The sequence below is a fragment of the Anabrus simplex genome, chromosome 14 (genome assembly GCF_040414725.1).
Source record: "Anabrus simplex isolate iqAnaSimp1 chromosome 14, ASM4041472v1, whole genome shotgun sequence".
Taxonomy (NCBI): Eukaryota; Metazoa; Arthropoda; class Insecta; order Orthoptera; family Tettigoniidae; genus Anabrus; species Anabrus simplex.
Window position 1 is genome coordinate 88425596 of NC_090278.1, and position 27964 is coordinate 88453559.

Genomic DNA, 27964 nt, shown 5'->3' on the forward strand with positions numbered 1-27964 from the left:
GAAGTGAATGTTATATACCTCCTTCTCATGGATGCTATGGCTGCAGACACTCGACAAACAACTCTATTAACAGTGGCTTTAGAAATTCCAGCATTGTCCCGGCCATTATGCGAAAATAACCAGTAGCAAAAACTCGTAATATTATCAGTACCTGCAACATTGGAGAAAGAGGTAAGTTTCTCTTCGTAGGATATTCTAACCTCACCTGAATTTCGTCAACAACCTTAGCAAGGACTGTTTTCGATAACCTGTATCTATGAAGAAATTTCTGATTCGTCAAATTTTCAAAGTCATTACGTCGCTGAACTCTTCTTCGATCAGGAGTGTTTTGTAAAAGATCTAAATAGAGCAATTCCGCCTCGAAAGCGAAATTCACAGCAGCCATTTTGGAGCAGGTTGCTAAATGCTAATGTTAGCCATTTAACATTGGAAATGGCTGATGTTAACTTTAATATGCAGTTTAACAATTGTTAATGTTAACATTTGTTGATGAAACACAAATTTTCTTAAATCGTATGTTAAAATGATTTAACACCTTGTTAAGTACTAACATGTGTTGATGAAACCGGGCCTCAGGATAACAATGATAAACTTTTCATTAAACAACATTTTAGCATGACAACCATAATTATTGGCCACAGTTTTAAACCTACACCTCCAGGGTGTTTTACAAAACTCAAATAGTCCAAGTGAAAGAGGGATGGGAGGGAAAAGAGGAAAATGAAAAGTAACAAGGATAAAAGAGGAAAGAAAAGTAGAAATCCGACTGTGCAAGCTTTGAGAGAGTTCATCCACCCGTTACTGTCTTTATTAAAAGGTTGAACAAACCATGTCGACGATGGTCACCCTTGGTCCACATTAAAGCTTTTCATTTTCATTTCTTGACGTGAAAATTTAAGTCAGGTGAGAATCGAAACAGTTAAGGCACAAATCAAGGCCTCCAATAAGTAGAATGAATAAACAGCCAGCTCGCCTGAAGGGTGAACTTAGTTTTACAAAATAACAAGTGAAATATTAGCTCACCCAGTGTCCGACGATATTATGTTTCCAGTTGGACGGAATAGACGTGCGCTTCGTACGGCAAGCCGCTCAAGGGCATTGGCCCCTCCACTCACACACACTATACACAAGTCGATGCCAGGCTGGTGAGACGAGCAAGGCTGTCCATTATATATACGCAAGGAAGCGAAGACTAGTAACTTTGAGAAGTTTTAGGTGACGTAGGAGATGACGTAGGCAGTAGAATATAGACACAGAGTGAGAGTCAGTATGCAGCGGGTGAGCACAAAATATGATTAAACTATTAATACATAGAGGCATAAATGACAAAAGGTAGAATACTTGAAGTAGAAAACAGATAATGCAGTAGAAGCGTAGATACGAAGATATTGCCTGAGTATGTGGAGACGTAGATGCGAAGATTATTCCAGAAACTCGTGGAAACGTAGATATAGAGGTTATGGCAGGAGCACATTACACTCCTTCTTTGAAAATTGGAATTATGATGCCTGTTTTCCAATCAACTGGTATGTCCCCTTCTTTCCAGATCTTACGAAAGAGTCTGTAGATCCAATGTTTTCCAGAAATGCCCATAACCTTGATCATTTCTCCATTAATTTCATCAGCACGAGCTGATTTTCCAGTTTTGATGTATTTCCAGGCATATTCTACATCACTCCATGTTAAGTCTAACCCGTTGTCAGAGGCCGACTTGCATGAGATAGTACCGGTACTGTTTTTTTGTGTAGGCTGCATGCAATTCACATTTAGCAATTCATCAAAGTAAGTCCTCCAAGCCTTTTTGATCTTTTCTTCAGTGATTAGATTTTCATTATCATCTCTTAGGTATTCGGAGTGTTCTTTATCTCTTTTTCTATTTTTCATCATCCCATATAACATTTTCTTATTACCATTAACATCCTCTTTCAATTCATCACTCCACTTGTTCAACCACTTCTCTCATTCTTCTGTAACAACTTTGTTTGCTTGTTGTTTTAGCAACCCTGTATAGTTCCTTATTATGGTCAGTCCGGTCCTTGAAATATTTTCTGAACATGTTGTTCTTGTTCAGGACAGCAGTTCTGGTTCTGTCATTCCACCCTGGAGTTTCCTTCCATCTTCTTGTGCCACTGGTTCATCCACATACCTTCTCAGTTATCATTACTAGATTTTCTTCAGATCCTTCCATTCCTCCTCAGCTGTTCTTTCATCTGTCTTTGGTATTACTGTTTTGATGTTTTCTTGGAACTCTATTAATTCTGTCATTGTCCTTCAGCTTCCAGGTCTTGAGTTTCTTTACCTGTGTGGTTCTTACTTCTTTTAAGTTGTTAAAATTGAAGTATCCAATGATTAGTCTATGATCACTTTCCAGGGAGACACTAGGAATCACTTTTACGTTTAACAGTCTGTTTTGTAGTTGTTTCTCGATCAAAAACTAATCTATAAAAGATTCACTTTTTCCATCCCATCCATATCTTGTGACCTTACAGCTTTTTTGTTCTTGATACCATGAGTTCCCTATTACAAGGTTGTTCCTCAGACAGAGATCAAGTAGTCTAGTTCCTTCTGGGTTTCGTGGACCCCATCCATGTGCTCCTAGAATACTTTCATATCCATCTCTCACAGTTCCTACTTGAGCATTCATATCCCCTATGATAATCGTTCCATTTCCTCCTATTATTTCCTCTATGTCTTCTTCAAAATGTTCTTTTTCGTCATCCTCACATGAAGTCTGTGGTGCATAGCACTGAATGATGTTGATGTTCTGGGAAGAATCTGCTCCCAGTACAGTTCAGAACTGCAAAAAGTTCAGAAAAGTCAGAGTGGTTTGCTTTTGAAGCAATGAGCTGGATGAGGGGAGGAAATGTGCCTAATGAAACTGCATTTCCAAATCATAACAAGAAGCAACAGTGACAATAACAAAGGCCCAATCCTCTTCATCGGAGTCCATTGTCCTTGTTTGAAAATACTAGACACCACCTAAACGTATTACCACAAACTGAACTACCAAGAAGTCAAGTTTAACATGTTTCTTAAGTGTGGACACGATGTTAAATGAAACAGTATTTAACACATAACATATTGATGGTGTCACCAAGTTAACATTTAACACTTTTAACATTTAGCATGTTGTGAAATGTTAATCAGTGGAGACCGGCCTTTAGGCTGTTGAGGTTGTTAACCCTTCTGAGCGGGAGAATTAAAAAATCTAGCCTTCAATGGATGCAGGAGGAGCTTTCAATGGGTATTTAAAGCCTAGCATACCTGTGCACCAAACTGTTTTATGATACTGTATCTCTGTTAATTTCCAGCCAGATCCACGTTTTTTGCTCAAACCAGTCTGTTCTCTCCCCTCCTACTTACAGACAGCTGAAACTCTCATTCTTTCTACTCTTTCTATTGTCTGCTTCTTGACACCTTTTTCTGTAAGGCTTTCCCATGCCTCGTTTCTGCACACACGATCATGTTTTCTCAAAGTCGAAGAAGGCTATCAGTAGATCTCACATCTGGTTAAATTTCAGAAAGGCTTTTTCCATGTAAATTTATAGCAAAAAAAGGTTCATTGTTCTGCTATGGCTTGAAATATTTCACAGTACATACACAATTAGGTCAGGTTAGATGACGCTGTTTGAGTAAGAAAGTTGGAACCTGTGCCACAGCATACTCTGGAGTGATACCTGTTTAGGAATGAAATTGAACGTGTACACTGACAGTAGTATCAGAATTAGAAAATAACCAACAAGTAAGCAGCAGTATGAAAATCGGCAAAAACGTACATTTTGAAGAGACTGATTGCCATTTCATATCACTTGTAATGGGCATTTTTTGTTATCTTTTCGGGCTTTTACAAAAAATCACATATAATGACAGTCTGCAATAGGGAGTAAATTTTTCACCGTTATGAATTCTCTTTTGAACGACCTGCATAAGCAGAATGGTATCAGGAAGAAGAGGATGAATTCTCACTATGGCAGACTTCTACTGTACTGTATTAATTTTGATCTGAACTGCTTTCCTTACAAACTCTTGAAGCTGAACTTATTTCTATGTTCATTACATTTATCTGTTGACAGGTCTGGATCCAAATGCCTACCATCAGGTTCAGAAACATCAACCGTCCACTCAAGACGAGTCAGTAGGGGACAGTGCAATTCTTAACGAGGAGGAGCGCTTCAAACATTGCGACAGGTATTTTTTCTTACCTTTACCTTTTAAAATCCATACTCAATCTACAAGTTTAAGTGCCATTTGTTCAGACTTGTACGTTATAAACCTAGTCATGCTGCTCCGTTCACTTCATGCCGCGATCATAAATTTCCATATCACTCTTGGTTAATAGCCTTACTATTAAGTTTGTCTTAGTACTTAATGTAGGCTTCTGAGATCAACTCAGCATTGTCTTCACAGCAAACACAATGTTCATAATAATCAGACCCTGTGGGTAGGGGCAGTAGAATAACACCCACATTATCCTCTGCCTGTCGTAAGAGGCGACTAAATGGGGCACAAGGATCTCTTAACTTGGGAGTGCGGGTTGGCAACCACAGGGCCCTCAGCCGAGTCCTGGTATTGCTTCCACTGACGTGTGCCAGGCTCCTCACTTTCATCTATCCTATCCGACCTCGACGGTATTAAGTCTGCAAATCCTAGGGAGTCTTTCATTTTCACTCCCTTCCTGGCCCTTGTCTTTCTTTGGCCGATATCTTCATTTTTCAAAGTTTCGGATCTTTCCATTTTTCTCTCTGATTAGTGTTATATAGAGAATGGTTGCCTAGTTGTACTTCCTCTTAAAACAATAATCACCACCCCGAAGTTCCTCGGAATAACTCTGGACAGAACTCGGTCTTATAAACAGCATTTGAAACATTTAGTTCGCAAACTAAAAACCAGGAACATCATCATTCACAACGTGGCACTACATGGGGAGTCTGTTGACACCCTGGGATGATCTAAGCCTGGTGTACTCGGCAGCTGAATATGGTGCACCTGTTTGGCTAAAGAGTCCATATGTGGGAAATGTACAGAGGCAGTTGACCGTGCGGTTAGAGGCGCGCAGCTGCGAGCTTGCATCCAAGAGATAGTGGGTTCGAACCTCACTGTTGGCAGCCCTAAAGATGGTTTTCCGTGGTTTCCCATTTTCACACCAGGCAAACGCTGGGGCTCTACCTCAATTCAAGCCACGGCCTCTTCCTTCCCACTCCTAGCCCTTTCCTGTCCCATCATCACCGTAAGACCTATCTGTATTAATTATTTTAACCGTAATGGTTAACTAACTATTGACATAAAATTTATCATACATTCATTTATTTAAACATCTTGTTCCGCCTTGTCAATATCATTAACAGTTTATCGTTATTAAAAGCCGTAAATATTTCGAGAAACTTAAGCTTTTCTTTCTCCAGCAGTATAAAATGACCAAACATATTGTAGAGTTGGCAATTGATTAAAAATTTTGATCGCGTTACCGAATGACTTAATCGATTAATCGGGCGATTAATCAAATTTTAATCAGTTTTACACATTATAAGTTTGAGAAAAACACATAGCATATAAAATTTTTATAATTCGATATGCTATAAAGAAGACATACTTTTTATTTTAAATTTTATTTGTATTGGTGGCGTGCAGGTAATTAAAAAAATAAAAAACAGTCAAGTTAATATTTTGATTATATTTCAATATTGGTAATTTAATGGTACAAAAGTTTGAATGATGTTGACAATTACTTACAGTCACACCTCTTTGCTCCAGGACTGCAGACATATTTATCAGTATGTTGACATGTTCCGAACTAAGAGCCGCCCTTCTCTTAGCAACAATATTTCCAGCATCACTGAACACACTTTCACAAGGAACTGCAGTAGCTGGAATGCCAAGCAATTTTTTCGCTATGCGTGCGAGATGTGGAAGTTGAACTGAATGTATTTTCCACCTTTGCATAGGGTCTGCGAAGTTATCTTCTATTTTCACCGACGACTTGTAGACTGCAATGTCCAACTCAAGAGGTGTTGAACTCAAAACCGAAATGGCATGGCCAGAATCCTGTTCGTCTTTGTCAGTTTCAAAATTCAGTTTCCTCTTCTTGCTGCATATACTTATACTCCATCCACATCCCTCTCTGAAGTCACATAAATTCCCGGTCTTTGTTTTTTTTTTCAGTACATCTAAGATATTTAAATCTAGGATCAAGAGCAGTAGCTTCCTGGTATGTCTTCAAATTACACCAATCATTTATCCTATTCATTAAATCTTCTACAAGAGTCCTTTTAAATCTAGCTATGTACCCAGGATGAACATCGGAGCAACGTAAAGATAATTTCAAGTGTGTTACCGTAGGCAATACAACACTACCTGTCATATACTTGCTACCACCAAGGAGGCCTGATATTTCTAAGCATGTATTAAGACACTATCAGTTTTTCTATCATATTCCATTCAATTGTTGTTAGTGGGTTGATGGGATATCTATAATAGCCCTTTTAGCTTTCATAAGGCTCTCGAACATGAAATATGTGCTATTCCATCGAGTAACTATGGCTTGATTTAATTTACAAGCATCAGGGCCTTGTTTTTAAGTTGTTTATCAAGGTGCTTTTCTAGATAAGGGCTGTGTTTAAAGTGTCCCACTATTTTCCTGCATTTTGAAAGTAATGTTTTGATAGCAGCATCATTGATAGCTTTTAAACTTCACTGCAGTGTGGGCTGCAAACTGAAAATTGTCGAACTTGGCTCTTTCAACTCCTAGAACGATATTTCTTGCATTGTCAGTGCAGACAGCGACTACTTTATCTTCCAAACCCCATTCACAAACTACATCTTCAAACTCTTCAGTGCAGTTAGCAGCATTGTGGTTTTCAGTAACATGTATAACTTGTAATGTTGAATTACGATATTCCCAGTTTGAGTCAATCCATTGAGCTGTAACCCCCAAGTAGCTACGGTTATATATATGGAAGAACAAAAATCCCCTGTGAGATTAAAAAATTCTGCACCTTCTTGACCTTTCTATGTCACATACCTTGTCAATTTTTTTTTTGTTACCGTGTCTAGAGAGAAGATGATAAGTGTGAGAACTGAGAGCTTCCTGTAAAACCTGACTGGCCTACTATCCTGCACCATCACTTCACTAGTTTATTTCCTTATTAGAGGACATAGGCTTCGCTATAAGATGCTCCAACGTGGACTGAGAAGATGTGAACTAGGAGTGACATTGATAGACACAGATATACTTTGGAAAGGATGAATATGTTTGAGATGATATTGAAGATTACTTGTACTTCCAGTATTTTGAACGATTTTCCGCATTTCTTACAAAACACTGTCTTTCTGTCTGTCCCCTCACCACAGTCGTTTAGTTTAAAACCAAAACTTTCACCAGTTTTTTCTCGCATCGGTTCATAAGCCATATTTGTAATGTCTTCTGAATAACAACCACACACGAACTGAGCTTTAAGATGTCACTTTTTCTACTGTTTGTTTCTTTCTGGCAATTGGTATCTGTCCATTCGCACATTTCCTGGAAATTCCTTAATGACACTCCCTTCAAGTACTCATTATGCCGCCTGACTGTGTTTTGTAAAGGTCCTTAACTACAGTAGTCTATCTGGTATTTCCTTTCCCCTAGTTTGTAAAAGCATTAGTAACAAACCTTGCTTTAGAAGAAAGCAATTAATGAGATATTATTGCTTTTACCTTTCTGAAAAAAAGACATGAGCATCAGCTTACTTCAATGGTCTGTCAATCATTCAATAGGTGACGCTTGCATCCCAAATGACAAATAATAATACTATACACAGGTTTTGTGGCACGCAAAACAGTTATTTTTCCTTCACCGCACTGTAAGCATATTATCTGTTAATCAGGTTTGTAATCGGTTTGATTAATCTATTAAATCGACAGCTCTAGTTAATAGTATTGACGAGGTGGAGCAAGTGTTAAAAGAAATTAACGTACGATTAATAAGACCTGTCTATGTCGGTGCGACGTAAAGCAACTCGTAAAAATATGTATATATATATATTGTACCAATAAAATAACCCGACTTTATGAATTAATATTAAAGTTAGCACGAAGTAGGTCTCAGGGAAATTCTGGGTGGTTTCTAGCTAGGGCTTGGTACAGGAGGCAGGGTCCTATCTACAAGAAAAGTTTTAAATAGGTTGAATAATAGTTTTTTATTCAGAAAATGCATTTCAAAGTGCACATCACCTTACTGTTGATAGCCGCTGTCTTCAACATCGCCTTTGATGACCCGTGCTCCCAGTCCACCAGGCAGAATGGGCTGGAACACGTTCTGGAAGTTGCCAATATTACGTTGAGATAAGGCCGGAACACCCAGGTTGGCTTGATATGGGTTTGAGTCTCGAACTTCCGACGTTCTCCGATGATGTTGCAGGGTAACCACTCGTCACATAATTTATACGAGTGTCCAGAATTACACAGTCCCCCAACACTTTGGTTTAACAGCACTGTTTCATTTAATATGGTTGGGATATGCAGTTGAATTCACTCTTAATCTTGTAGATAGAATTTATAAGTTCATTAAAGATGAAGATGTGGGTAGCATTGAGATTGGAAGAAAATAAAGCACAGTTCATGAATAGAAATAATGAAACTGAAAATTGTTCACGCACTTGGCACAGTTCGTGGGGATTTTCCACTAAATAAAGTAGCACTTGACATTGAAAGAAATGTATGACTGCTCTAGAGTTTATCAAAGACACTGCTGTCAGTCACACACAAATAATTTACACACTGTTCAGAAGAAATAATACACAATTTTGTTTGAATTGGATAAAGAACACAGTTTGAGTTCGGAGTGAATCACTTGTGTCTTAGCACACTATTATACTTTTATCATGGTAATCATTTGCATTAACATTCATGGGAAAGTTCGAACACTTTCATAAATACTCGTGTCTATTAAGGAAATTATGCTGACGGAGATTTAAAGAGAAATATCACAGTTCCTAGAATATTGCAGTAGTGCCACATTTAAATTAATATTGGTTCAGAGATTAAGTTTCACACAGGCAACGTGGTAATGAACTCAGTTCCACAAGAACGAAAGTAAGTTATATCGAGAAGTTTCTACATGCGCACAGAATGTAAGTTATACTTTACTGTTGTCACTAAGTCCAATACACGACTTGTCACAAACACGAGTTCCAACACACGCAAAAATTATAAGTTCAACTTAACTGATGGACTCAATGTCCATTATAAAGGCTTGGTTATACATTAGAGTTCACACGCGCTCAATTTATAATTTCAACACGACTGTCAGAGTTAAAGTCCCACATGAAGACTTCGAATATTTGAAGGTAGACCCTGTCAGCACTTCGACGAACACTGCAGTGTGGAGAGTCAGGCTGAACACCCAGCTATGACTGTCTGATCTGGCTAAAGTGAGCTCTCCTTATATTCGGTTTGGGGCTCCTACGTCATCAAATAACGTGATCTCTTGAGGCTGGTTATCTCGCGAATCCCTCGACGGATTTTCTTGAGATTCACAAGAGACGTTTATGTTACCCTCTTCAAAATTACGTACTGCTCAAGTCGCTGCGATAATTATTTGAGAAGTTTAAAAAAAAAAATTTTCAATCGAATGTTCGCGAAGGCTTGACGTTCATATCCAGAACATACCAGGCCATGCAGGCTACACGTGGTGTTAGGCGGGTAGTCTATCTTGTCCCTGCAGCTACGTCACACACACAGCTGTCGGCGGCTAGCCTGCTCGCTCTTCCAACATAAACAAACCAAGTTCGCTCTGAATGTCTTGCGTGATGATGAAGTACAATTAGTAGTAAAAAAATACGGCATGTACAGGTCGTAACCGGTACAATATATATGTAGGAAACATAGATGTCAGAACGGTACTATGAGGTTAATCTCAGCCCCATAGCCCCTGCAAATCTTCATCAATAAGATGCTTTTGTTCGTGAGCACAGGAAGATAAACAATAACCCCAGTCTTCCAATACACAGGAATATCCCTACTGCCACTGGAAACAGGACGACTCCCTGTAGCAACTGGTCAACGACTGCAACAAGAGAACTTCCATATTACAACAAAATTGATTGAAAAATGGAAAGAGGGGAAACAACTCCTGTACCTCCTACACAAGTGGAGCAAAATGCAATTGTGGTGCGACTCGACAGACTATCCAGCACATAGTAACTAACTGCCCTCTACGTTTGTACCAGGGAGATATAAGCGACATTTTGGTGGCTGTTCCATCCGAACTTCAGTGGATTGAGCAATCCACATTTAAATTTGAATAGTCTGTTCTTACTTTTGTGTTCTGTGCTTTCAACATTGTATTTCCTGTGTAATGCCGTATGCTAAGTAAATAAATACCTAATTCTGTCGTTCCTTCACAGGTTCAAGTTCCGATGCGTGAACGATATGTGCAATTCCGAGATCACGGTGGACGGACCTTTCTGCAAAACGGTAAGTAAAGTGATAGCTACAGGATAGTGGTGACATAATACTTCGCTTCATCTCGTCCACACACTTGGAATAGACTCTGCACTGCACCTAGACTGGCCTTCGAACTTGTTTGATCAACCAGAATCCTTGATCCTTTCACTTGTAAAACTAGTATTTATGGTGATGTGCTCTGAACAGTATAAGTTCTCAGTTGACATTTGGACACAGTGCAGTGGTTGTAGACACGGACATCCAGCCAATCCAAAGCTGCCATTCATGATATTTATACTTGACTGTGAGGACGGACATAAAAACATAAAAAGAACAAGTACAATCTCCACATTGTATACAAATGAATGGCCTCTCTCTTCATGAATCCTCATCATCGTAATACAATTTTTAATGTTATTGTGTTCACCAGTTAACATGAGAACGCATCATTCTAAATCCCTCTTTATAATGATAATGACCTGTAGTTGTGTTGAAGATTTCACTGTACATGACTTGCTTTGTCACTTGTTTGTTCCTTGCCAATACTTATTTTGAGCCGTTGCTGTTCGTTTCTCCTTCTGTGTTTGTCCCGTGTTTCTAGTCTTTTACCACTTATCGTTGTCATCATTCTTGTCCATTCCTCTTGCCAGCTCTTGCTGGGTTGGGACGTTTATGGTATCCTTTCATCTTCCTCCATCCAACGACAATTGTTCCTTCTTAACTGTGTTCTAGTCCAGGTTTCTTTTAATTATACTATTCTTGATAGTTTTCTACCTCCTTAGTCTGCGTTTTCGTCCTTCTATCTCGGTTTCCATAATTCGCTTCAGCATCCTTCCCTCTTTCATCCTCTTAACATGTCCAAACGATTTAAGTTTATCCCTCTTCATTCTGTCTTAGAGATTTTCCACTCCAGTTTCCTTCCTGATGTCCTCATTTCTTACTCTCGTTTCTTGTCTCTCCTATCATATTTATTAATTTCATTTAACTGGCCAGGATTTTATTCTCCTGTCTTTTTGTTTGTGTCCAGGTCTCTGCTGCAGTAGTGCATCTTGTGCATCACCTCTTTACACTTCAGGGCTACTTCCTTCCTCCACACCAGGTTTCTCACACTCTAGTAGAATGCATTTCCCTGTTGAATCCTGTATCCTGCATCACTTTGCTTCCCAAGTACTTGAAGCTCTCCACAGTTTGAAAGTTTTGTTCCTTCAATTTTATAATTCACTTTCTCCTTTACTCCATCACCACTTTCTTTCTCTCTTCATGCTGATTTTCATTCCATCCTTCAATAATCTTGCTCAACATGTCGAGTTGCCCTTGTGCTTCTTCTCTGTTTGCTACCTACACCACAATATTGTGTGCAAACACCACTCACTACCTTCGGCTCCCTGTCCTCGTATTTTGTTGCTTTCACAATTTTATTCATTACCACTTGTATTCAGCTTTTATGATTTTGTATCTTCTCTTTTCTTATCCTTATCCAGCTTTCTTCTTATCCTACACTCAAAACCGAAAATCTGTTGCAATGGTCTGTCAGTTAGTGTTGAAGGCGGGTAAAGGAAATGAGCTGCTCAGGGGCTCATAGAAGATAAGATTGATGAGGAGAGAGATGTTTTTATGTTTGTCCTTTTCTCTTGTTTCTTCTCTAACCTGTTGATTTGTTTATTCTTTCGTCGATTTACTCTGACTTACTATGACAGGAATCTGGCTCGTACCCTGTGCTGGAGAGATGTGTGAACCCGGAGTGTAGCGTCGCCCCCACAGCTTACCTGCCCAGCATACAGAACCAGCTGTCTCTAGTCACGCGATCGTACATTCACAAGTATTACCTGGTAAGTCACTTGTTGAATTACAGTATGCATCAGATCACTGGAAATTGCTACGACAGGAATAGACAGTAATATTTACGTTTTGTAGATGTAGAAAAGGCATGTGGCAGAGTACTGTCAGCCGTACAGGGGGAGATAAATCTAACCTAAGCTAATTCCTGTTTCTCCTTGTGGAGCAAAGGTTAGGTTGAAGGAAGAATCCTAACCTTGGTTGAGTTGATGCCAGTACAGGACAGAAATAAGATTTATAAGTTGTAACTTAGCCAACCAGGCAAAAGAATGATCGAATAAGTTTTTGAACTTAAAATGATGTAGAAAAAAGGCCACATGTAAGCATATGAACAAGTCAGATATGTCTTAGCAACGGAGGTGGTTAAACCCATTTCATATGGTGATATTCTTTCGTATATACAAAGATAATATCTCCACAGTATCAATTTCAAAATATCAACTTACCAAGCTCGATAGCTACATTTGCATAATTGCAGCCAGTATTTGGGAGGTAGTAGGTTCGAACCCCACTGTCAGCACCTCTGAAGATGTTTTCAGTGGTTTCCCATTTTCACACCAGGTAAATGCTGGGGCTGTCTGTACCTTAATTAAGGCCACGGCTGCTTCCTTCCCACTCCTAGCTCCTTCCTGTCCCATCGTCACCATAAGACCTGTCTCTGTCGATGCGACGTAAAGCAACTTGCAAAAAAAAAATTATATTTCAATTATCATTTTTCTAACGCTTCGCCCCAGCTCGAAAGTCTAAGGTGTAAGATAAAAGACCTTGTCCAGTGGAGTGTTATTCGGAAACTTGCCCATAACGCTGGCAGCATTTGCTCGCTGGATAGCATTTCCTATCCACTGCCTCAGAAATTCGGTTGAAGAAGAGTGTCCAGGGATTGCAGATAATTGCCAACATCTGAAATCAGAATTTTAGCCTCTTGACACCACGTCCCCATTGTTTTGACTGCGAATACCACGAAGATGTAGTTGTCTGTTAGTGCTCTGTATTTTGCTGTTTTTGAACTTAAAAATTAAAGTGCAAAAAATCGGCAAGGACATTAATTTTCTAAAACAGTGTATAAATCAAAAGCTCACTCCAAAAAAAAATTTTAAGTTCAGTACAGAAGAAACCTTATTTCATATATGCCAGTTTCTGTATCTTTACACATGTTTTTTAGCTGAAGTTGTTCCAAAACTTACTTTTTAATCGTGCAACAAAATGGCATACTAACATTTTGTGGATCGAAAATGAAATTTAGTTCTCATATAGAAAAAAGTCTTTACTAAACTCTAAATTATACAATGCCCATCTAGAAGCATCCTCCCTTATGGCCCTTCTTCTCTGTTCGCTTCCTACACCACAGTATCGTGTGCAAACAACACTCACCACCTTCGGCTCCCTACTAATATTGAGCCTAACCATACTTTCCACCCTCCAGTTGAAAGTGTAACTGATGATGTTTGTGAGGACAAGGAAACACAGCTTATTAGTAAAGGACCTAAACATAATTGGTCTAGTTCATATCATCAGATTTCACTAGATTTTAAGCTGGAATATGTTGTATGATTACATAGACTAGCAATAAAAAGCAACTAAGTATTGGAAGGTGGGATTCTGCCTTTAACCTAACTTTAGTTGAGTTGATGCCAATACAGGACAAATCTGAGATTTATAAGTTAGAGCAGATGACATCCAGGAACGCTCTCCATATTCGGTACGTTCTGCAGCCAGGTCTTTTATTTCGCCGTCCCATGTTTTCCCAGTTCCAATCAGTTCCTATCAAACTGTTTGCCTTCAAGTGTTTCTATTCAATGCTTCCTCTTTCCTTTGGGGTCCATTCAAAGACCAACTTTTCAACTGCTCCATTCTGTTTTTCTTAATGTGTGTCCTATCCATCCCCGCTTTCTTTTCCTTGCATTTTTGGTTGGTTTCGTTCCACAGGTTTCCCTTTGTGATCACTTTAGGCCACATTATATTTTGTTGGCATGTCATTTGTCTAGTGATCTTCCGTGATTTCATTTCCTAATATGTGGTCGGGTATGAGGCGAGATGAAATTATGTGGCACTGTCACCAGCCTTAGTCAAGGAGCTAATTAAATTGGGTAAGGTGGAAGGAATCGGCCATGGCTTATGAATAGAAACTGTCTCAGCTTTTACCTGGAAGTTAAAATAAGAAACCACAGAAAACCCTTCTCAAGACAGCCAACGATAGGGTTCAAACCTACTTGTCTCCCGAAGCAGAGCTTGGCTCCCTGGCCGTAGTACGTTAACTGTGGCCTCTCCGCTCGGTAATTAATTTTATCCCGTAAACAGTAAAAGTGTTAGCGCAGATCTTTTACATGTTGACATCATACGATGTGGACTTTTTTTTCCACCCTTCAAAAATTCTTTGCCGGGTTTAAACCTATAGTCTTTGTTCCTGGAGGGCAACACTATTCCACTGATCCACAGGGGGCGCAGTGTGTTAAGTGATTGTTCTTCTGTTCGCTGCTTCAACTGTTTCCCTAACCCACTTCCCCTGTTTAAAGGAAATGTTACATTTAAAAGTGCTAAGTACCTCCGTTGGTGGGGGACGCAGACAAAGTATTCACCCACGGTATCTCCTGCCTGTCGTAAGAGGCGACTAAAAGGAGCAACGAAGGGATGATGATTTTAGAATCATGAGACTACTTGTGAATAGTACCTTTATATGAGGAACACAACGGGTTGTGTGTATTCCACGCATGGGAGGGAGGGGGCATTTGGCTGCATTGACGAATGTCCACGTACCGTATGCTGCACTGGAATATGTCAGTTCCTCATTGTTCGGAATGGGTATGCGTTACCTGCGAGAAGTGCCACAGGTTTGGCTGGCGCCCGTGATTAGTCCCACAATGTGAGGAAAACCATGAGTATACGTGCCTGTGATTAGTTCCACTAAGTGAGGAACACCGTGGTTCTGCTTTACCAGTAATTAATAATATTATGAGGGGTCGGTGACGTGGATTTTGAACCCCTTTTTATAACAAGCATCATCTTAGAAAAGAAGGCATTGTGAATTGGATCCACTGATTGTTTTGGATTCATGATCATTTTTCTGTCATTCGTTTTATATTTTAGTCAGTGGATACATTTTGAAGTTTTAATTATTGTTTCATTACATTGCAGTGTGTACCATTAGAGGCTGATGACCTAGCTGTTAGGTCCTTTTAAACAACAAACATCATGATCATTATCATCATCAAAAGTGCTAAGCACTTTGTTAATTTTGTCCATTACTGGTTTGATTATGTTTTCCTTGTCCTGTTTCAGAACTGGTTGGTGTGTGAAGACCCGGCGTGCCCCAACAGAACCCGGAGAGTACCTCTGCGGTTTATGCGCTCCTATCCCATATGCACGCTCTGCGAGAAGGGAGTCATGTACAAAGAAGTGAGTATTGTGCTTGGTATGGGTTAAGGAAACAGTAGAGAAAAAAAGAAACAAGACGATGTTCCAGTGAATTATGTATTCAGCCAGTTGCTCCTGTATATCAGTTCTAGAAAGACATTACTTGACTAATAAGATTGAGTGGAGTTTTTGAAAGTAGAAAAGGTATGAAGGTACAGTTGGAACAAAAGAGGACAAATTGGGGGAAATACTCATTTATAGGAAGAGGAATTAGGGAATGGAATAATATACCAAGGGAGATGGTTGATAAATTTCCTGCTTCTTTGTCATAATTTAATCAAAGACTAGGTAAGCCAGCAATAGGGAATCTGCCATGGAGGCAACAGTTACACTATCGTATCAAAACTATCCAGACATTTACTCGAAACTGTCCTCCAAGTGTTCCTTGGATATAATGCCCAGTAGTGGACATTCATCTGTCTAGAAAGCCAAAAATAACGGTAGTGAGGATTTGTGGTGCCGACCACACGACACCTCGTAATCTGCAGGCCTTCGGGCTGAGCAGAGGTCACTTGATAGGCCATGGCCCTTCAGGACTGTTGAGCCATGGGGTTTGGTTTGGTTTGGTTTGGTTTGGTTTGTTCACCTTCAAGTGTCCTTGGCTTCCATTCATCTTGGTCCTCAGCTTTCCTTTTCAGCATTTAACTCCCATCTTTCTAAGGTTGTCTTCAGGATCGTCAATCCATCTCTTTCTGGGTCTTCCTCTCCTCCTCCTTCCTTCACGTTTTCCCAGAAAGACCCTTTTGACAGTACATGTTTCTTCCATTCTCTGGACCTGACCAGCCCAACGATTTCTTCCTTACTTGATTTTAACGACAGTATCTGGCTGCTCAAACAATCCTTGCAACTCTACATTTGTCCTCGTTCTCAGTCCATGCTGATGTCTAACTGCTCCAAATATCTTTCTCTCCCACCGTAACAGCCACTGTTCTCGGGTGGTCATCACCCAGCATTCTGAGCCTTTCTTCACTATAGGTCTTAATACTGTTGTGTATACAGTAAAACCTTGTTAAGACGTTTCTTCAGGGGACAAGGAAAAAGAATGTGTTAAGCGAGAAAACGTACTACCGAATACACGAATAAAAAACTATCCAAACCGGGCGAGTTGGCCGTGCGCGTAGAGGCGCGCGGCTGTGAGCTTGCATCCGGGAGATAGTAGGTTCGAATCCCACTATCGGCAGCCCTGAAAATGGTTTTCCGTGGTTTCCCATTTTCACACCAGGCAAATGCTGGGGCTGTACCTTAATTAAGGCCACGGCCGCTTCCTTCCACTTCCTAGGCCTTTCCTATCCCATCGTCGCCATAAGACCTATCTGTGTCGGTGCGACGTAAAGCCCCCTAGCAAAAAAAAAAACTATCCAACAGGAATATTGAAACATTAGATACGATTTTTTCCAACTTAGTGCTGGTTCTACCATCTGCTGGTAAAGTGGCTGGCAGCTGCCCGGGAGGTAAACTACCTGGAGGTGTAAATCGGCTGGTACTTTGGCTTGCGTCCAACCACCTCCGCGCAAGCGCTAGGTAGCTACCCGGAGCTAGACACCGATATACGAAGTTGGTTAGACTGATTTTCAGCGACTTCTCGCTTTCAAGTGTGGTGCTATCTATCGTCAGATGCATGAAACTCATTTCGATTGTCTTATTTCCCTGTGCTTGCGTTTGCTGATTATCACCAAAAAGCCTAATAAGGGGAATCTTAAGAGGTATGGACAACGATTTATGTCAAGTTACATGGGAACTTAGAATTTCCTTTCGGAATTGCTAGGCGGGCAATAATTCCATTGTGGAGATTTATCTCCCATATGCAGTTATCAGACTGTTCCTCTTATAATGGGCTTCTGATAAGTCGCCTGCATACACCCCAGCGTCAGTGGGTAGGGTCTGACACATCCCACTCTGATGAGTCTAGTGTCAGAACTAAGACGAAATGCTGGTTGATAGAGCAACACACCTGACAAAAACCTTACATCTGATTTTTGACATGCTCTATTGGTGGGAAACTATCTAATTCCATCCATGGGAACTTAGAATTTCCTTTCAGAATTGCTAGGCGGGCAATAATTCCATTGTGGAGATGTTATTGAAGTGAAGTCATGGTAGTTGGGGTGCTGTGAAGATCATGTGTTGTGTTTGCTACCAAAACTCGTATTTCACTACTTGAAATGTCGATTCTTCTTCCGCACGAAAGAGATAAGAAGGGAGCTGGTTACTTCGAAGGCAGTGAAATCATCCAAGAAATATTTCAAAGTGTCCAGCAGATGAAATCATTTTCAAACATTTGAATGGGTGCCATAAAAATATCAAATTAATCTAAAACAATTGTTAGTAGAAGCCTTTTATTTCGGACCAGTTGGTTCTTAAACATTATTTTTCTGGTCACACACTTAGACAGTGAATTGGAGGTTATACACAGCCATGTGAGACTGCAACAGAATGATTTTGGTGGCCATTTTAAATCCTATAATACTTCAACCGAGACGGATTCAAGTGAACGAGTTTCAACATTCACGCCAAATCCGCGCTCTTGAAGATGTAGATGCCAGTCGACTTGCTGACAGACTTTAATTTTGTCTTCATTAGTAAGGAATTTTACGACCTTTTCCGTATCCATAATTAAGTCATCACGAGACAAGTATGCACCACACCGGTTAACTTCACACGATTATGTTCCAGATGTAGGCTATCACGTGGCAAATATTCGCTGCCGTCCACTGTACAACTAAACATGAAATACATTTCTAACATCTGAATGGAATGCGAAATACAAGCACAAACAGGCCCATTGTGTTATTCTGCAGTTTCACTGCTAACCGACAACCAAAACTGAGCATCTCTGAGGCTATTGGCTTGCTCCCTGAAGGTGCAATTTGTCGTGTGAAGTTCAAGAATTCAGGCCTTTTTCCCGTTATCAAGCAACTGCGGCAAGGGTTCTTGGGCTGAGGAAAATGTGATCGTGTAAGCCAAGTGAGTCCAACTGAGGTGCCCCCACGGCCCTGGCCGGCCCCTGCAGGCAGTTGAGGTGGTGGGGGAAGGAGGAGAAGTGGCAGAGGCAGAACCACAGGCCGTCAAGTCAGCGCGCAGCTTATGAAAACAATATTATTTATGACAGTTCTGTGAACACACAAACACACAATTTATTCTGTACATACTTTACGTTTGCCTTAATGTACATTTAGCGTTTCATTCTATTGCTGACATCGTTTTGCGGCAACGAATTTACCAATAATGGGTACAGAGGGTACAATGGGAAATTCTAAGTACGGCCTCTAAGTCCGCATCAGACAGGGAAGTCCTAGTTCTCCATTTCTTCTTCTTCTTCTTCTTCTTCTTCTTCTTCTTCTTCTTCTTCTTCTTCTTCTTCTTTTATGACCACATAGGATCACTTTAGTCAGTCCGTCGTTCAGGTCTCTCTGAAGGGATTGTTCGGGCTTTGCGGTCCTCCCAGTACTTCTTCAGACGTTCCGATCTTCGTGCCCTTTCCTCAGTTGAAAATGTGCGTGTTGTTGGTTTGTTTTGTGTAAGGGTAAAGCGGAGGTTTGTATTCTTGAGTTTTGTATTCAATTTTATCTTATTTTTGGTGTCTTCTGTTGTAAGGCCTATTTCCTTCAGATCCTCTCTTACTTCTCTGATCCATTTACATCCTGTTGTGGTATTTTTTGAGACGAGATTGTGTTGTACTAGTTGTTTCAGAAGTCTCGAGTCCTGCATCCTCATGATATGTCCAAAGAATCCTAGTCTCCTCTTACGCATAGTATCTGTAATGGGTTCTAGCTCTTTGTATACGACTTTGTTAGGTATTAACCGCCACTGTCCATCTTTCTGATATTTTTTGTTGATACAGGTTCTTCCAATCCTCCTTTCAATTTTCTGAAGTCTGTCAGTCTTTGATTGTTTATTCAGGTAAAAGAGTGTTTCTGCTGCATATGTAGCTTCCGGTTTTATAACTGTGTTGTAGTGTTTTATTTTTGTATTTATTGATAGACATTTCTTTTTGTAGATATCCCATGTTAATTTTTGTGCTTTAGCTAATCTATTTGTTCTTACTTGGATTGAGATTTTTTCATTTAAGTTATGTGTTATTACTTCTCCAAGATATTTAAACTGAGTTACTATTTTGATTTTATTACCATTTATGGTGACTTCTTTTAGCTGTGTTGGTTTTTGGGGCATAATTTCTGTTTTTTCAAATGATATTTTGAGGCCAATTTTATTTGCAATGTTTTGAAGTTCTGATATCTGGGTTTTTGCTTCTTTTATGTCCACTGCTAGTAATGCTAAATCGTCAGCAAAACCCAGGCAATTTGTTTTGATTTTTCGGCCAATCTTTATTTTGGGGGGACATTTTCTAAACCATTCCCTCATTACCATTTATTTAAATTGAGAATTGAAAACATCTGTTCGAATGCATATGTTGTACCGAACATTGACGTAAATTTTAAGGCAACTGCTTGAAGTCCTTTGTAAAAGGATATTAAACCACCACTGTAGTGGTAGTACCTGACCTTTCGGATTGTGTCGCACTCTAGTCTTACCAGCTCTGTTTGGAAATATGATGGTGATTTTTCAAGACGTGCTGAAAATAGGGTCATAAATATTTCAAGCTGAGGAGCCATATTATTCATTTCTTTGAATCGGGCATTAAGTTCAGAGTGCAAAGTCTGTAACGACGTCTGATAGTCTCCAAGATTTTCATAAGTAGACAATCGTAAGTTCCTGTACATGACGAGAGATGGTTTGTTTTGACAAGCTTATCACCTCAAAGTGAGCCACAGCGCGTGGACGCAGTACTTCCGAACACTCTATTAAACATTCTTTTACAAATTCATCATCAGTAAAGGGTTGCCCACTTTTTGCAATTTTCGGAGCAACAATAGCCCATAACGTGCTTGAAATGCACCTTCTAAAGTGTTGGGTTCAAGTATCTGTGGAACAGGGAGATAAAATAATTCAAATAGTTATCTTTGTGGTTTCTTTTTTTCAATAGGTCTTATGGCAATGATGGGATAGGAGAGGCTAGTAATGGGAAGGAAGCGGCCGTGGCCTTAATTAAAGAACAGCCCCAGCATTTTCTTGGTTTGAAAATGGGAAACCACGGAAAACCATCTTCAGCGTTGCCGACAGTGGGGTTCGAACCCACTATCTGCCAGATGCAAGCTCACAGCTGAGCGCCCCTAACCGCGCTGCCAACTCGCCCGGTGTGTTTTCTTAGCAGCACATCTAAGTCTAATTCTAAACAGTTCTTAATGATACAAAACCAAAAACAAAAACAGATCTCCGAAATTGCATGTAAAACAATTCCTAATGAGTAAGTTATTTAGTATCTTTGAAGAACTTGGCAATTCCGATTTTAAATTGCTCAGTTTATTGTGGTAGTGTCGTCGAACGGTTGAAGACTTTACGCTTAAAATGACATGACAAATTAAACATTGAGCTTTCCCTTCGGTATTGAGAACAAAATATGAATGAAGAATTAAACGACATTTTTAAGGAAGGAGAAACCATATGCACACGTGCGTGCGCACACACACACACACACACAGATAATGAATGTACTGTGTCTTACGAACACATGGACCAACCATTGCATGAGGTAGGTGGGGAAGGAAGGGGAACGGTGCTGCTGAGTGCAGCGCTGGTGCGCCCCAGCACTAAGTGCTTGAGTTGGAAAGGCCTGGTCTAAGCGGTTATAGCGAAAATTCGTGACATGATAAGCGAGGTATTTTTATTTAGATTTAATACGATGATAATCAGGACTTCGACTTTACAACGTGCTAAGTAGGAAAATGCTGGCGAGATGTAGTGTTTACAGTGCGCTGTGTCTTCTGGTATGGGCTATATCAAATTTGTTACTTTCATTGACCTGTCTGTCTCATCCTTGGCTTTGACAATATGAAAGTGACAGAGGTATGAGTGATACTAGTAATACCATTCCTTATGCAGTCAGTCCCTGCTATGAATGGTGTGAAAATATCGCTCATAGGGTCGGTTGGTGCATGCATTTTAGTGGGCTTGGCAGACTGATATGTAATAGCAATGGCTGGCTTGATGAGGAAAGCAACAGGAAACTACCTCACTCCTCATTTCCCTAGTACGCCTCTTCAGTGACACCTAGGCTATTTATGACAGCTGTTGGCGGAACTGCAGAGGATCAAACCAGCCTTCGGGCTGACTACCCAACATACATACATACATACATACAAGTAGGAAAACTTGTTAATGAGGAACACACTAACGAGGTTTCGCTGTATTTTTATTTTCATATACCTGCAAACATTTCTCGATTTAAACATATTTTGCAAAGCATCAGTTCCCGCTTCTTATCCTTTTCTGTATTTCCACAGATGTTTTATTGTCCACTGTTACAATTACCACATCGTCAGTATATGCTACCACTTGTACTAATCTGTTCAGAATGGTTCCCCCTGGATTGATGGGTAGTTGGTGAATGACTCTTTTCGGTGCTAAATTGAAGAGCAGTGTGGAGAGCACATCCTCCGTCTCGGCCCTTTCTCCACTAAAAACTCGTCTGACAGATCCTGTTCCACTCTCACCTTGCATACTGTTTTCATGGTCATTTCTGTCAACCGAATAATTTCCTCAGGATTCTAAACTCTCTCATATTTTACTTTTTTCTAGAATGTCACATGCCTGTTTAAAATAGACATACAGCTGATGAATCTGCTTGTCATATTCATAAAACTTCTCCAATAATTGTTGTAATATAAATATCTAGTCCATTGTAGAGCAGTTTTTCCTAAAGCCTGCTCGGTAATCCCCTAGTATTCTTTCCATCCAGAATTCCATTTGTGAGGCTAATATCTTTTTTTTTTTTTTTTTTTTTTTGCTAAGGGCTTTACGTCGCACCGACACAGATAGGTCTTATGGCGACGATGGGATAGGAAAGGCCTAGGAGTTGGAAGGAAGCGGCCGTGGCCTTAATTAAGGTACAGCCCCAGCATTTGCCTGGTGTGAAAATGGGAAACCACGGAAAACCATCTTCAGGGCTGCCGATAGTAGGATTCGAACCTACTATCTCCCGGATGCAAGCTCACAGCCGCGCGCCTCTACGCGAGGCTAATATCTTACCAAAAACCTTGTAAGTTCCATCCGGCAAAGTGACCCCCGGTATTTCCCCCGTACTGTCTTATCTTCCTTCTTATGTACTGGATAAATTATGCCCATTGTCCAATCCTTGGGCATTTCCTCCTTCATCCAAACATTCTTTATCAATTAATGAACAGCCCCCCCCCCCCCCCCCCCAATTCCCTCTCCCCCATATCTTTACAGCTCTGACTCTATTGCATCCTCACCTGGGGCTTTATTTTTCTTTAATGCTTTATTTGCGATCATGACCTCTTCTAAATCTGGCTTCTCTACTGACTCCTCATTCAATTCTCTTTCTTCCCCATCGTCATTGATGTTTTCCTCTTCTCTATCACCTTCATTATTTCCATTGAGTAACATGTAAAAATGCTCCTGCCATATTTCGAGCACTTTGTTTTTGTCGCCGATAAGGTTTCCATCCTTGTCCTTAAAGAAAATTGCTTTTCAATGAAATCCTCTCTTAAGGTCTTTTTTTCTCTCGTAGAACTTTTGTACCTCATTTCTATCCTTCATTTCGTCCAGTTCTTCGATTCTCTTTCTCTCAAAAGCTCTTTTTTTCTGCTCTTCTCCGCTTCTCCCTGAACTCTTTCCATCGTTTGCCTTGTCCTCTTCTGAAGCATTCTTTTCCTAGTTTCATTCCTCTCTTTAATTAATGTTTAAGCATTCCTCATCAAAACATTCTGCTCTCTTTACATGTTCCTTCTTTCACAAAGTATCATCTGCAACTTCACTGATAGGTGTTCTCAATATCTCCCACTTACTTTCCACTTCTCCTCTCTCCCATAACTCTTTTTTTATTTCCATAGATTCTGCTATTTTTTTTCTTGTATTTCTCTTGTAATTCCTCGTTTTTCAGGCCCTCACCACTGTGCTTTGCCTTTCTTACTTTTTCAGTTCTCGGCAAGTCTAATTTTTGTCTGTACTTGATTCTAACAAGATAGTGGTCTGAGTCAGCATTAGCACCTCTACGGCTTCTGACATCCATGATGTCTGATGCATGACGCCTATCTATAATAACATGGTCTGTTTGGTTTCTTGTCACTCCATCTGGTGATATCCATGTCTCCTTCCTTATGTTTTCCCAAGGATGCCTAGTACTTTTGGTTATCATCTGTTTTCCATTTGCAAAGTCAATCAGTTTCAATACATTATCATTACTGACGTTATGCAGACTTTCTTTTTGTACTCATTTTCATGTCATATCTTTGAACTTTGTTTTTTCTTCCTCCGGTTTGGTGTAAAATGCATCTTTCTCCTCATCTTCTGTCTCCTATGTAGGGGCATGCACACAGAACACTGTAACATTGAAAAACTTTGTCCAAAATCTCAAAGAACACATCCTATCATTGATTGCAGTAAATTTAATCACGCTTTGCTTTACAGACTTTTGTATGAGAAATCCTGTGCTGTTTGCCTTCTTCTCCTCCACTGTACATCAGGATATGTTGTCCAGACACTAAAATCATCCCCTGCCCCTTCCATCTTAGTTCCTGCAATGCTGTTATATCATCACTAAATACTTATCCAATTCATTCCTTAATTCCTTCAACTTGCCAGATCTCATTTAAAGATAAAAATTTCATTATTCCGTATTGAAAAGTATCACAGTTAAATTGAAATAATAAATACGGTAGTTCAACCTATTCAATACAAGTAAATAAGAGATGTCGAGATTACATTCTTATTTAATTAAAAGAGGAAATGGTACCGGTTTCGACCCCAGTCTGGGTAATCATCAGCCGATTATAACTCGAAAAACAATGCATAAGTAAGAAAGAAGTTAACGGTCAAGTCCACACAATATCATTTGAAGAGGCGATATAAAAATGACGGGAGTAGGCACTGTAAAATTCAGACTAAGTGGAATGTAAGTCAATTAAAAGAAGTAATGCGTAACCTGCCTCTTCAACTGATATTGTGTGGACTTGACCGGTAACTTCTTTCTTACTTATGCATTGTTTTTCGAGTTATAATCGGCTGATGATGACCCAGACTGGGGTCGAAACCAGTACCATTTCCACTTTTAATTAAATAAGAATGTAATCTCTACATCTCTTATTTACTTGTATTGAATAGATTGAACTACCGTATTTATTATTTCAATTTAACTGTAATTGCCAGATCTCTTCAATGTTCTTATATTCCAAGTTGCTAAGACAATATCAGTTTTCCTTCTCTTTAGCCATTTTTCTCGCTGAGTCCTCACCAAGTTATCCGATTGTACTTTAGTCAATTTTAAGGTAACAATTTTCTTTTTACGAGGACGAGGTTATCACTCTTAGTCTGGATCATCACCTTAGACCTGTCCGACTTGGATGGCCCAACCAGGAGCGTATGCTTCATATGCCCCCGCCGGCATAGCTTTAAGGATCATTTGATCAAGCAAGCCTCCAAAACACATTTTGCCTTCATCAAGATGGTGATACCTTCGGAAGGAATCTAATATCTTGGAACTTTTTTTTAAAACAAAATTATATTTGTTCGTGGCGTCGACCCCTGTGGATCTTTTGCCACTACTTGCACCATATGATATGAACCTGCGTGTAATTGGAGTTGCGGATGTGTAGAGTGTTGAATGTGAGGAAGGGAACATTAAGGACGACACAAACCCCAGTCCCCAGGCCTGGGATATTAATCATTTACAATTAAATACCCTTGACCCGGCCGGGAATCGAACCCGGGGCCAACAGGCGTACGCGTTGCCCCCTACACCGCGGGGCCGGACTCTTGGAACTTTAAAATAGGTGCAATGAGTATATGAAAAATCAGCCTTTTCAAGACTAAATTGATGTCAGTAAGGAAGAAATCCAAGAGAATTGAATGTCATATTAGGGTTACAAACCTGGAACAGGTCGATAATTACAAGTATTTAGGTTTTGTGTTCTCCCAGGATGGTAATATAGTGAGATTGAATCAAGGTGCAGTAAAGCTAATGCAGTGAGCTCGAAGTTACGATCAACAGTATTCTGTAAGAAGCAAGTCAGATTTCGGACGAAACTGTCTTTACATCAGTCTGTTCTCAGACCAACATAACTGTACGGGTGAGAAAGCTGGGTGGACTCAGGATATGTTATTCATGAGTTGCAAGTAACAGACTTGAAAGTAGCAAGAATGATTGCTGGTACAAACAGGTGGGAACAATGTCAGGAGGGTACTCGGAATGAGGAGATAAAGACTTAAGTTAGGAATGAAGAAGCTGTACATTGAAATTAGCTTCGGTGGTGAGGTCATGTGAGTCGAATGGAGGAGGATAGGTTAGTTAGGAGAATTATGGACTCAGTTACGGAGGGTAAGAGAAGTAGAGGAAGACAAATATGATGATAGACTCAGTTTCTAACGATTTAAAGATAAGAGGTATGAAAGTAAACAAGGCCATAGAGCTAGTTACAAATAGAGGATTGTGCAGTGTTTAATAAATTCACAGAGTCTTGCAGACTGAACGCTGAAAGGCATAACAGTCTATAATGAAGATGTATGTTATTTTCTGCTATTAAATTTTATGAATTAAAAATGTGGGGTCATCATTTGGTTGTCATTTTACACTGTGAGCTATTTACACTTTTTTTCCCATTAGTTCCCTGGAAGGAGAAAGCATAGCCTTTGTTTTGTTCTACTTGATCCTGAAATTTTTCTGTAACAAATAGACATTGTATTTACATGTGTCTCATAATCGTTTCTTTCCTTTCAGTACAACGACCATGAACTCTACACCCAACTGAACTTCTTTCAGCATATCTTTGACCTTTCAAAGGCTGCAGAACGAAGTAAGTACCCATATTTAATTACCATAATTACTTGTGTATGTTTCTAATATTTTTAACTACAAAAAATTAGGGGAGCAAAAATTATGCAAATATAATTTTGATTTTAAATAATTATGCCAAGTAGAAGTTACTAATGTAATTATATTTTAAAATACTACAGAAATAACTTCCAATAAATAAGGTACACAAAGTATGATATTAATAACAAAGACTAAGGTTGTCGGCGCGTCACTGTTGGCTGAACTCGTACAGATATCTGTTGAAACGTAGGAACCTGAAGAGGGAAATAATAAAAACACAGTAAACTATAAAATGCATATTAGGGTCTACGTACCATCAACACGTTATTAGTTTTGCAGAAAAGGATATGCCTTATCATTCGTTCCCACTTTCATCAGAGGTTGACTGCGATCGTTCATCACCGTCGTCATTCCTCTCCCAGATACAATCACCTTTCGTGCCGTTCACCTCGTTTACAAATCCTGTTTTCTTGGAACACTTCATTTACACATCGATCTTTGGTGCAGCACATCTGGCCGAGGACCGCAAGAGATGGAGACAATTGACCAATAGCCTCCTCGAAGATCATGATCCTCAGAATTGAGGGAAATATAAGAGGGATGTAGTACATTAATCATGGGAAACACACAGGAAGAGAATGTACCAGCATAGCACATGAAACTTTCTCACAGGAAATGTTCAGAATGCCCTCCGTTAGTATTGATACATGTCAGGGGCTGTGCGTGGTATTGTTGCAGTGTTGCACAACTCCCAATAATGTTTCACTTCATTTGTTGTCTTTTCTTCTATTGTTTTAGTTTAATAGAGCTAACATTTATTCGAAAACATGTTAAAATCAACCATCTTTGGTCGTTCGCTATACCAGTGCTTCGCAATGGACCAATAAACGCTGATGGCTTTGAATCAAACTCAGGGGTTTGCTTTCCTACAGCAACTCCCAAGCAGACAGTGCGGCGCAATGTAGGCCTACATCAGCAGGGACGAGCCAGAATCGGTCTCGGGGAGCTGCACGAGACGAGTTGTTTTACATTGCACCAACGCAAATAGGTTTTACGGCGATGATGGGATAGGAGAGGGCTAGGAGTTGGAACGAAGCGACCGTGCCTTTAATTAAGGTACAGCCACAGCATTTACCCGGGGTGAAAATGGGCAACCGCGGAAAACCATATTCAGGGCTTCCGACAGTTGTGTTCAAACCCACTATGCCCCAAATGCAAGCTCACAGCTACGCAACCCTAACTGTGTGGCCAACTTGCTGGGTAATTTCTTTCCCACGCCATATCAGACCTCCCGCAATATTACCAACATCTTCCTTCAATGAAAAACAGGATGGCAAATTTTCAGTTCAAGTGAGGCAGAGGCGGTTGAGGCTTTCTGACCGCAACATGGTAGGTTTGATCCTCGCT

The 27964-nt window shown here is 40.0% G+C and overlaps 1 protein-coding gene across 1 annotated transcript in view; it reads left to right on the forward strand.

Annotated features, from left to right (window-relative positions):
• PolA1 (DNA polymerase alpha catalytic subunit) overlaps positions 1 to 27964 on the forward strand; it is a 148509-nt gene that overhangs the window by 110228 nt on the left and 10317 nt on the right. Inside the window, exons 24-28 of the mRNA XM_068230304.1 lie at positions 4074 to 4188; positions 10383 to 10452; positions 12120 to 12251; positions 15535 to 15651; positions 26462 to 26537. Of these exons, the coding sequence (XP_068086405.1) occupies positions 4074 to 4188; positions 10383 to 10452; positions 12120 to 12251; positions 15535 to 15651; positions 26462 to 26537 (510 nt within the window). The remainder of the gene's footprint in view (positions 1 to 4073; positions 4189 to 10382; positions 10453 to 12119; positions 12252 to 15534; positions 15652 to 26461; positions 26538 to 27964) is intronic.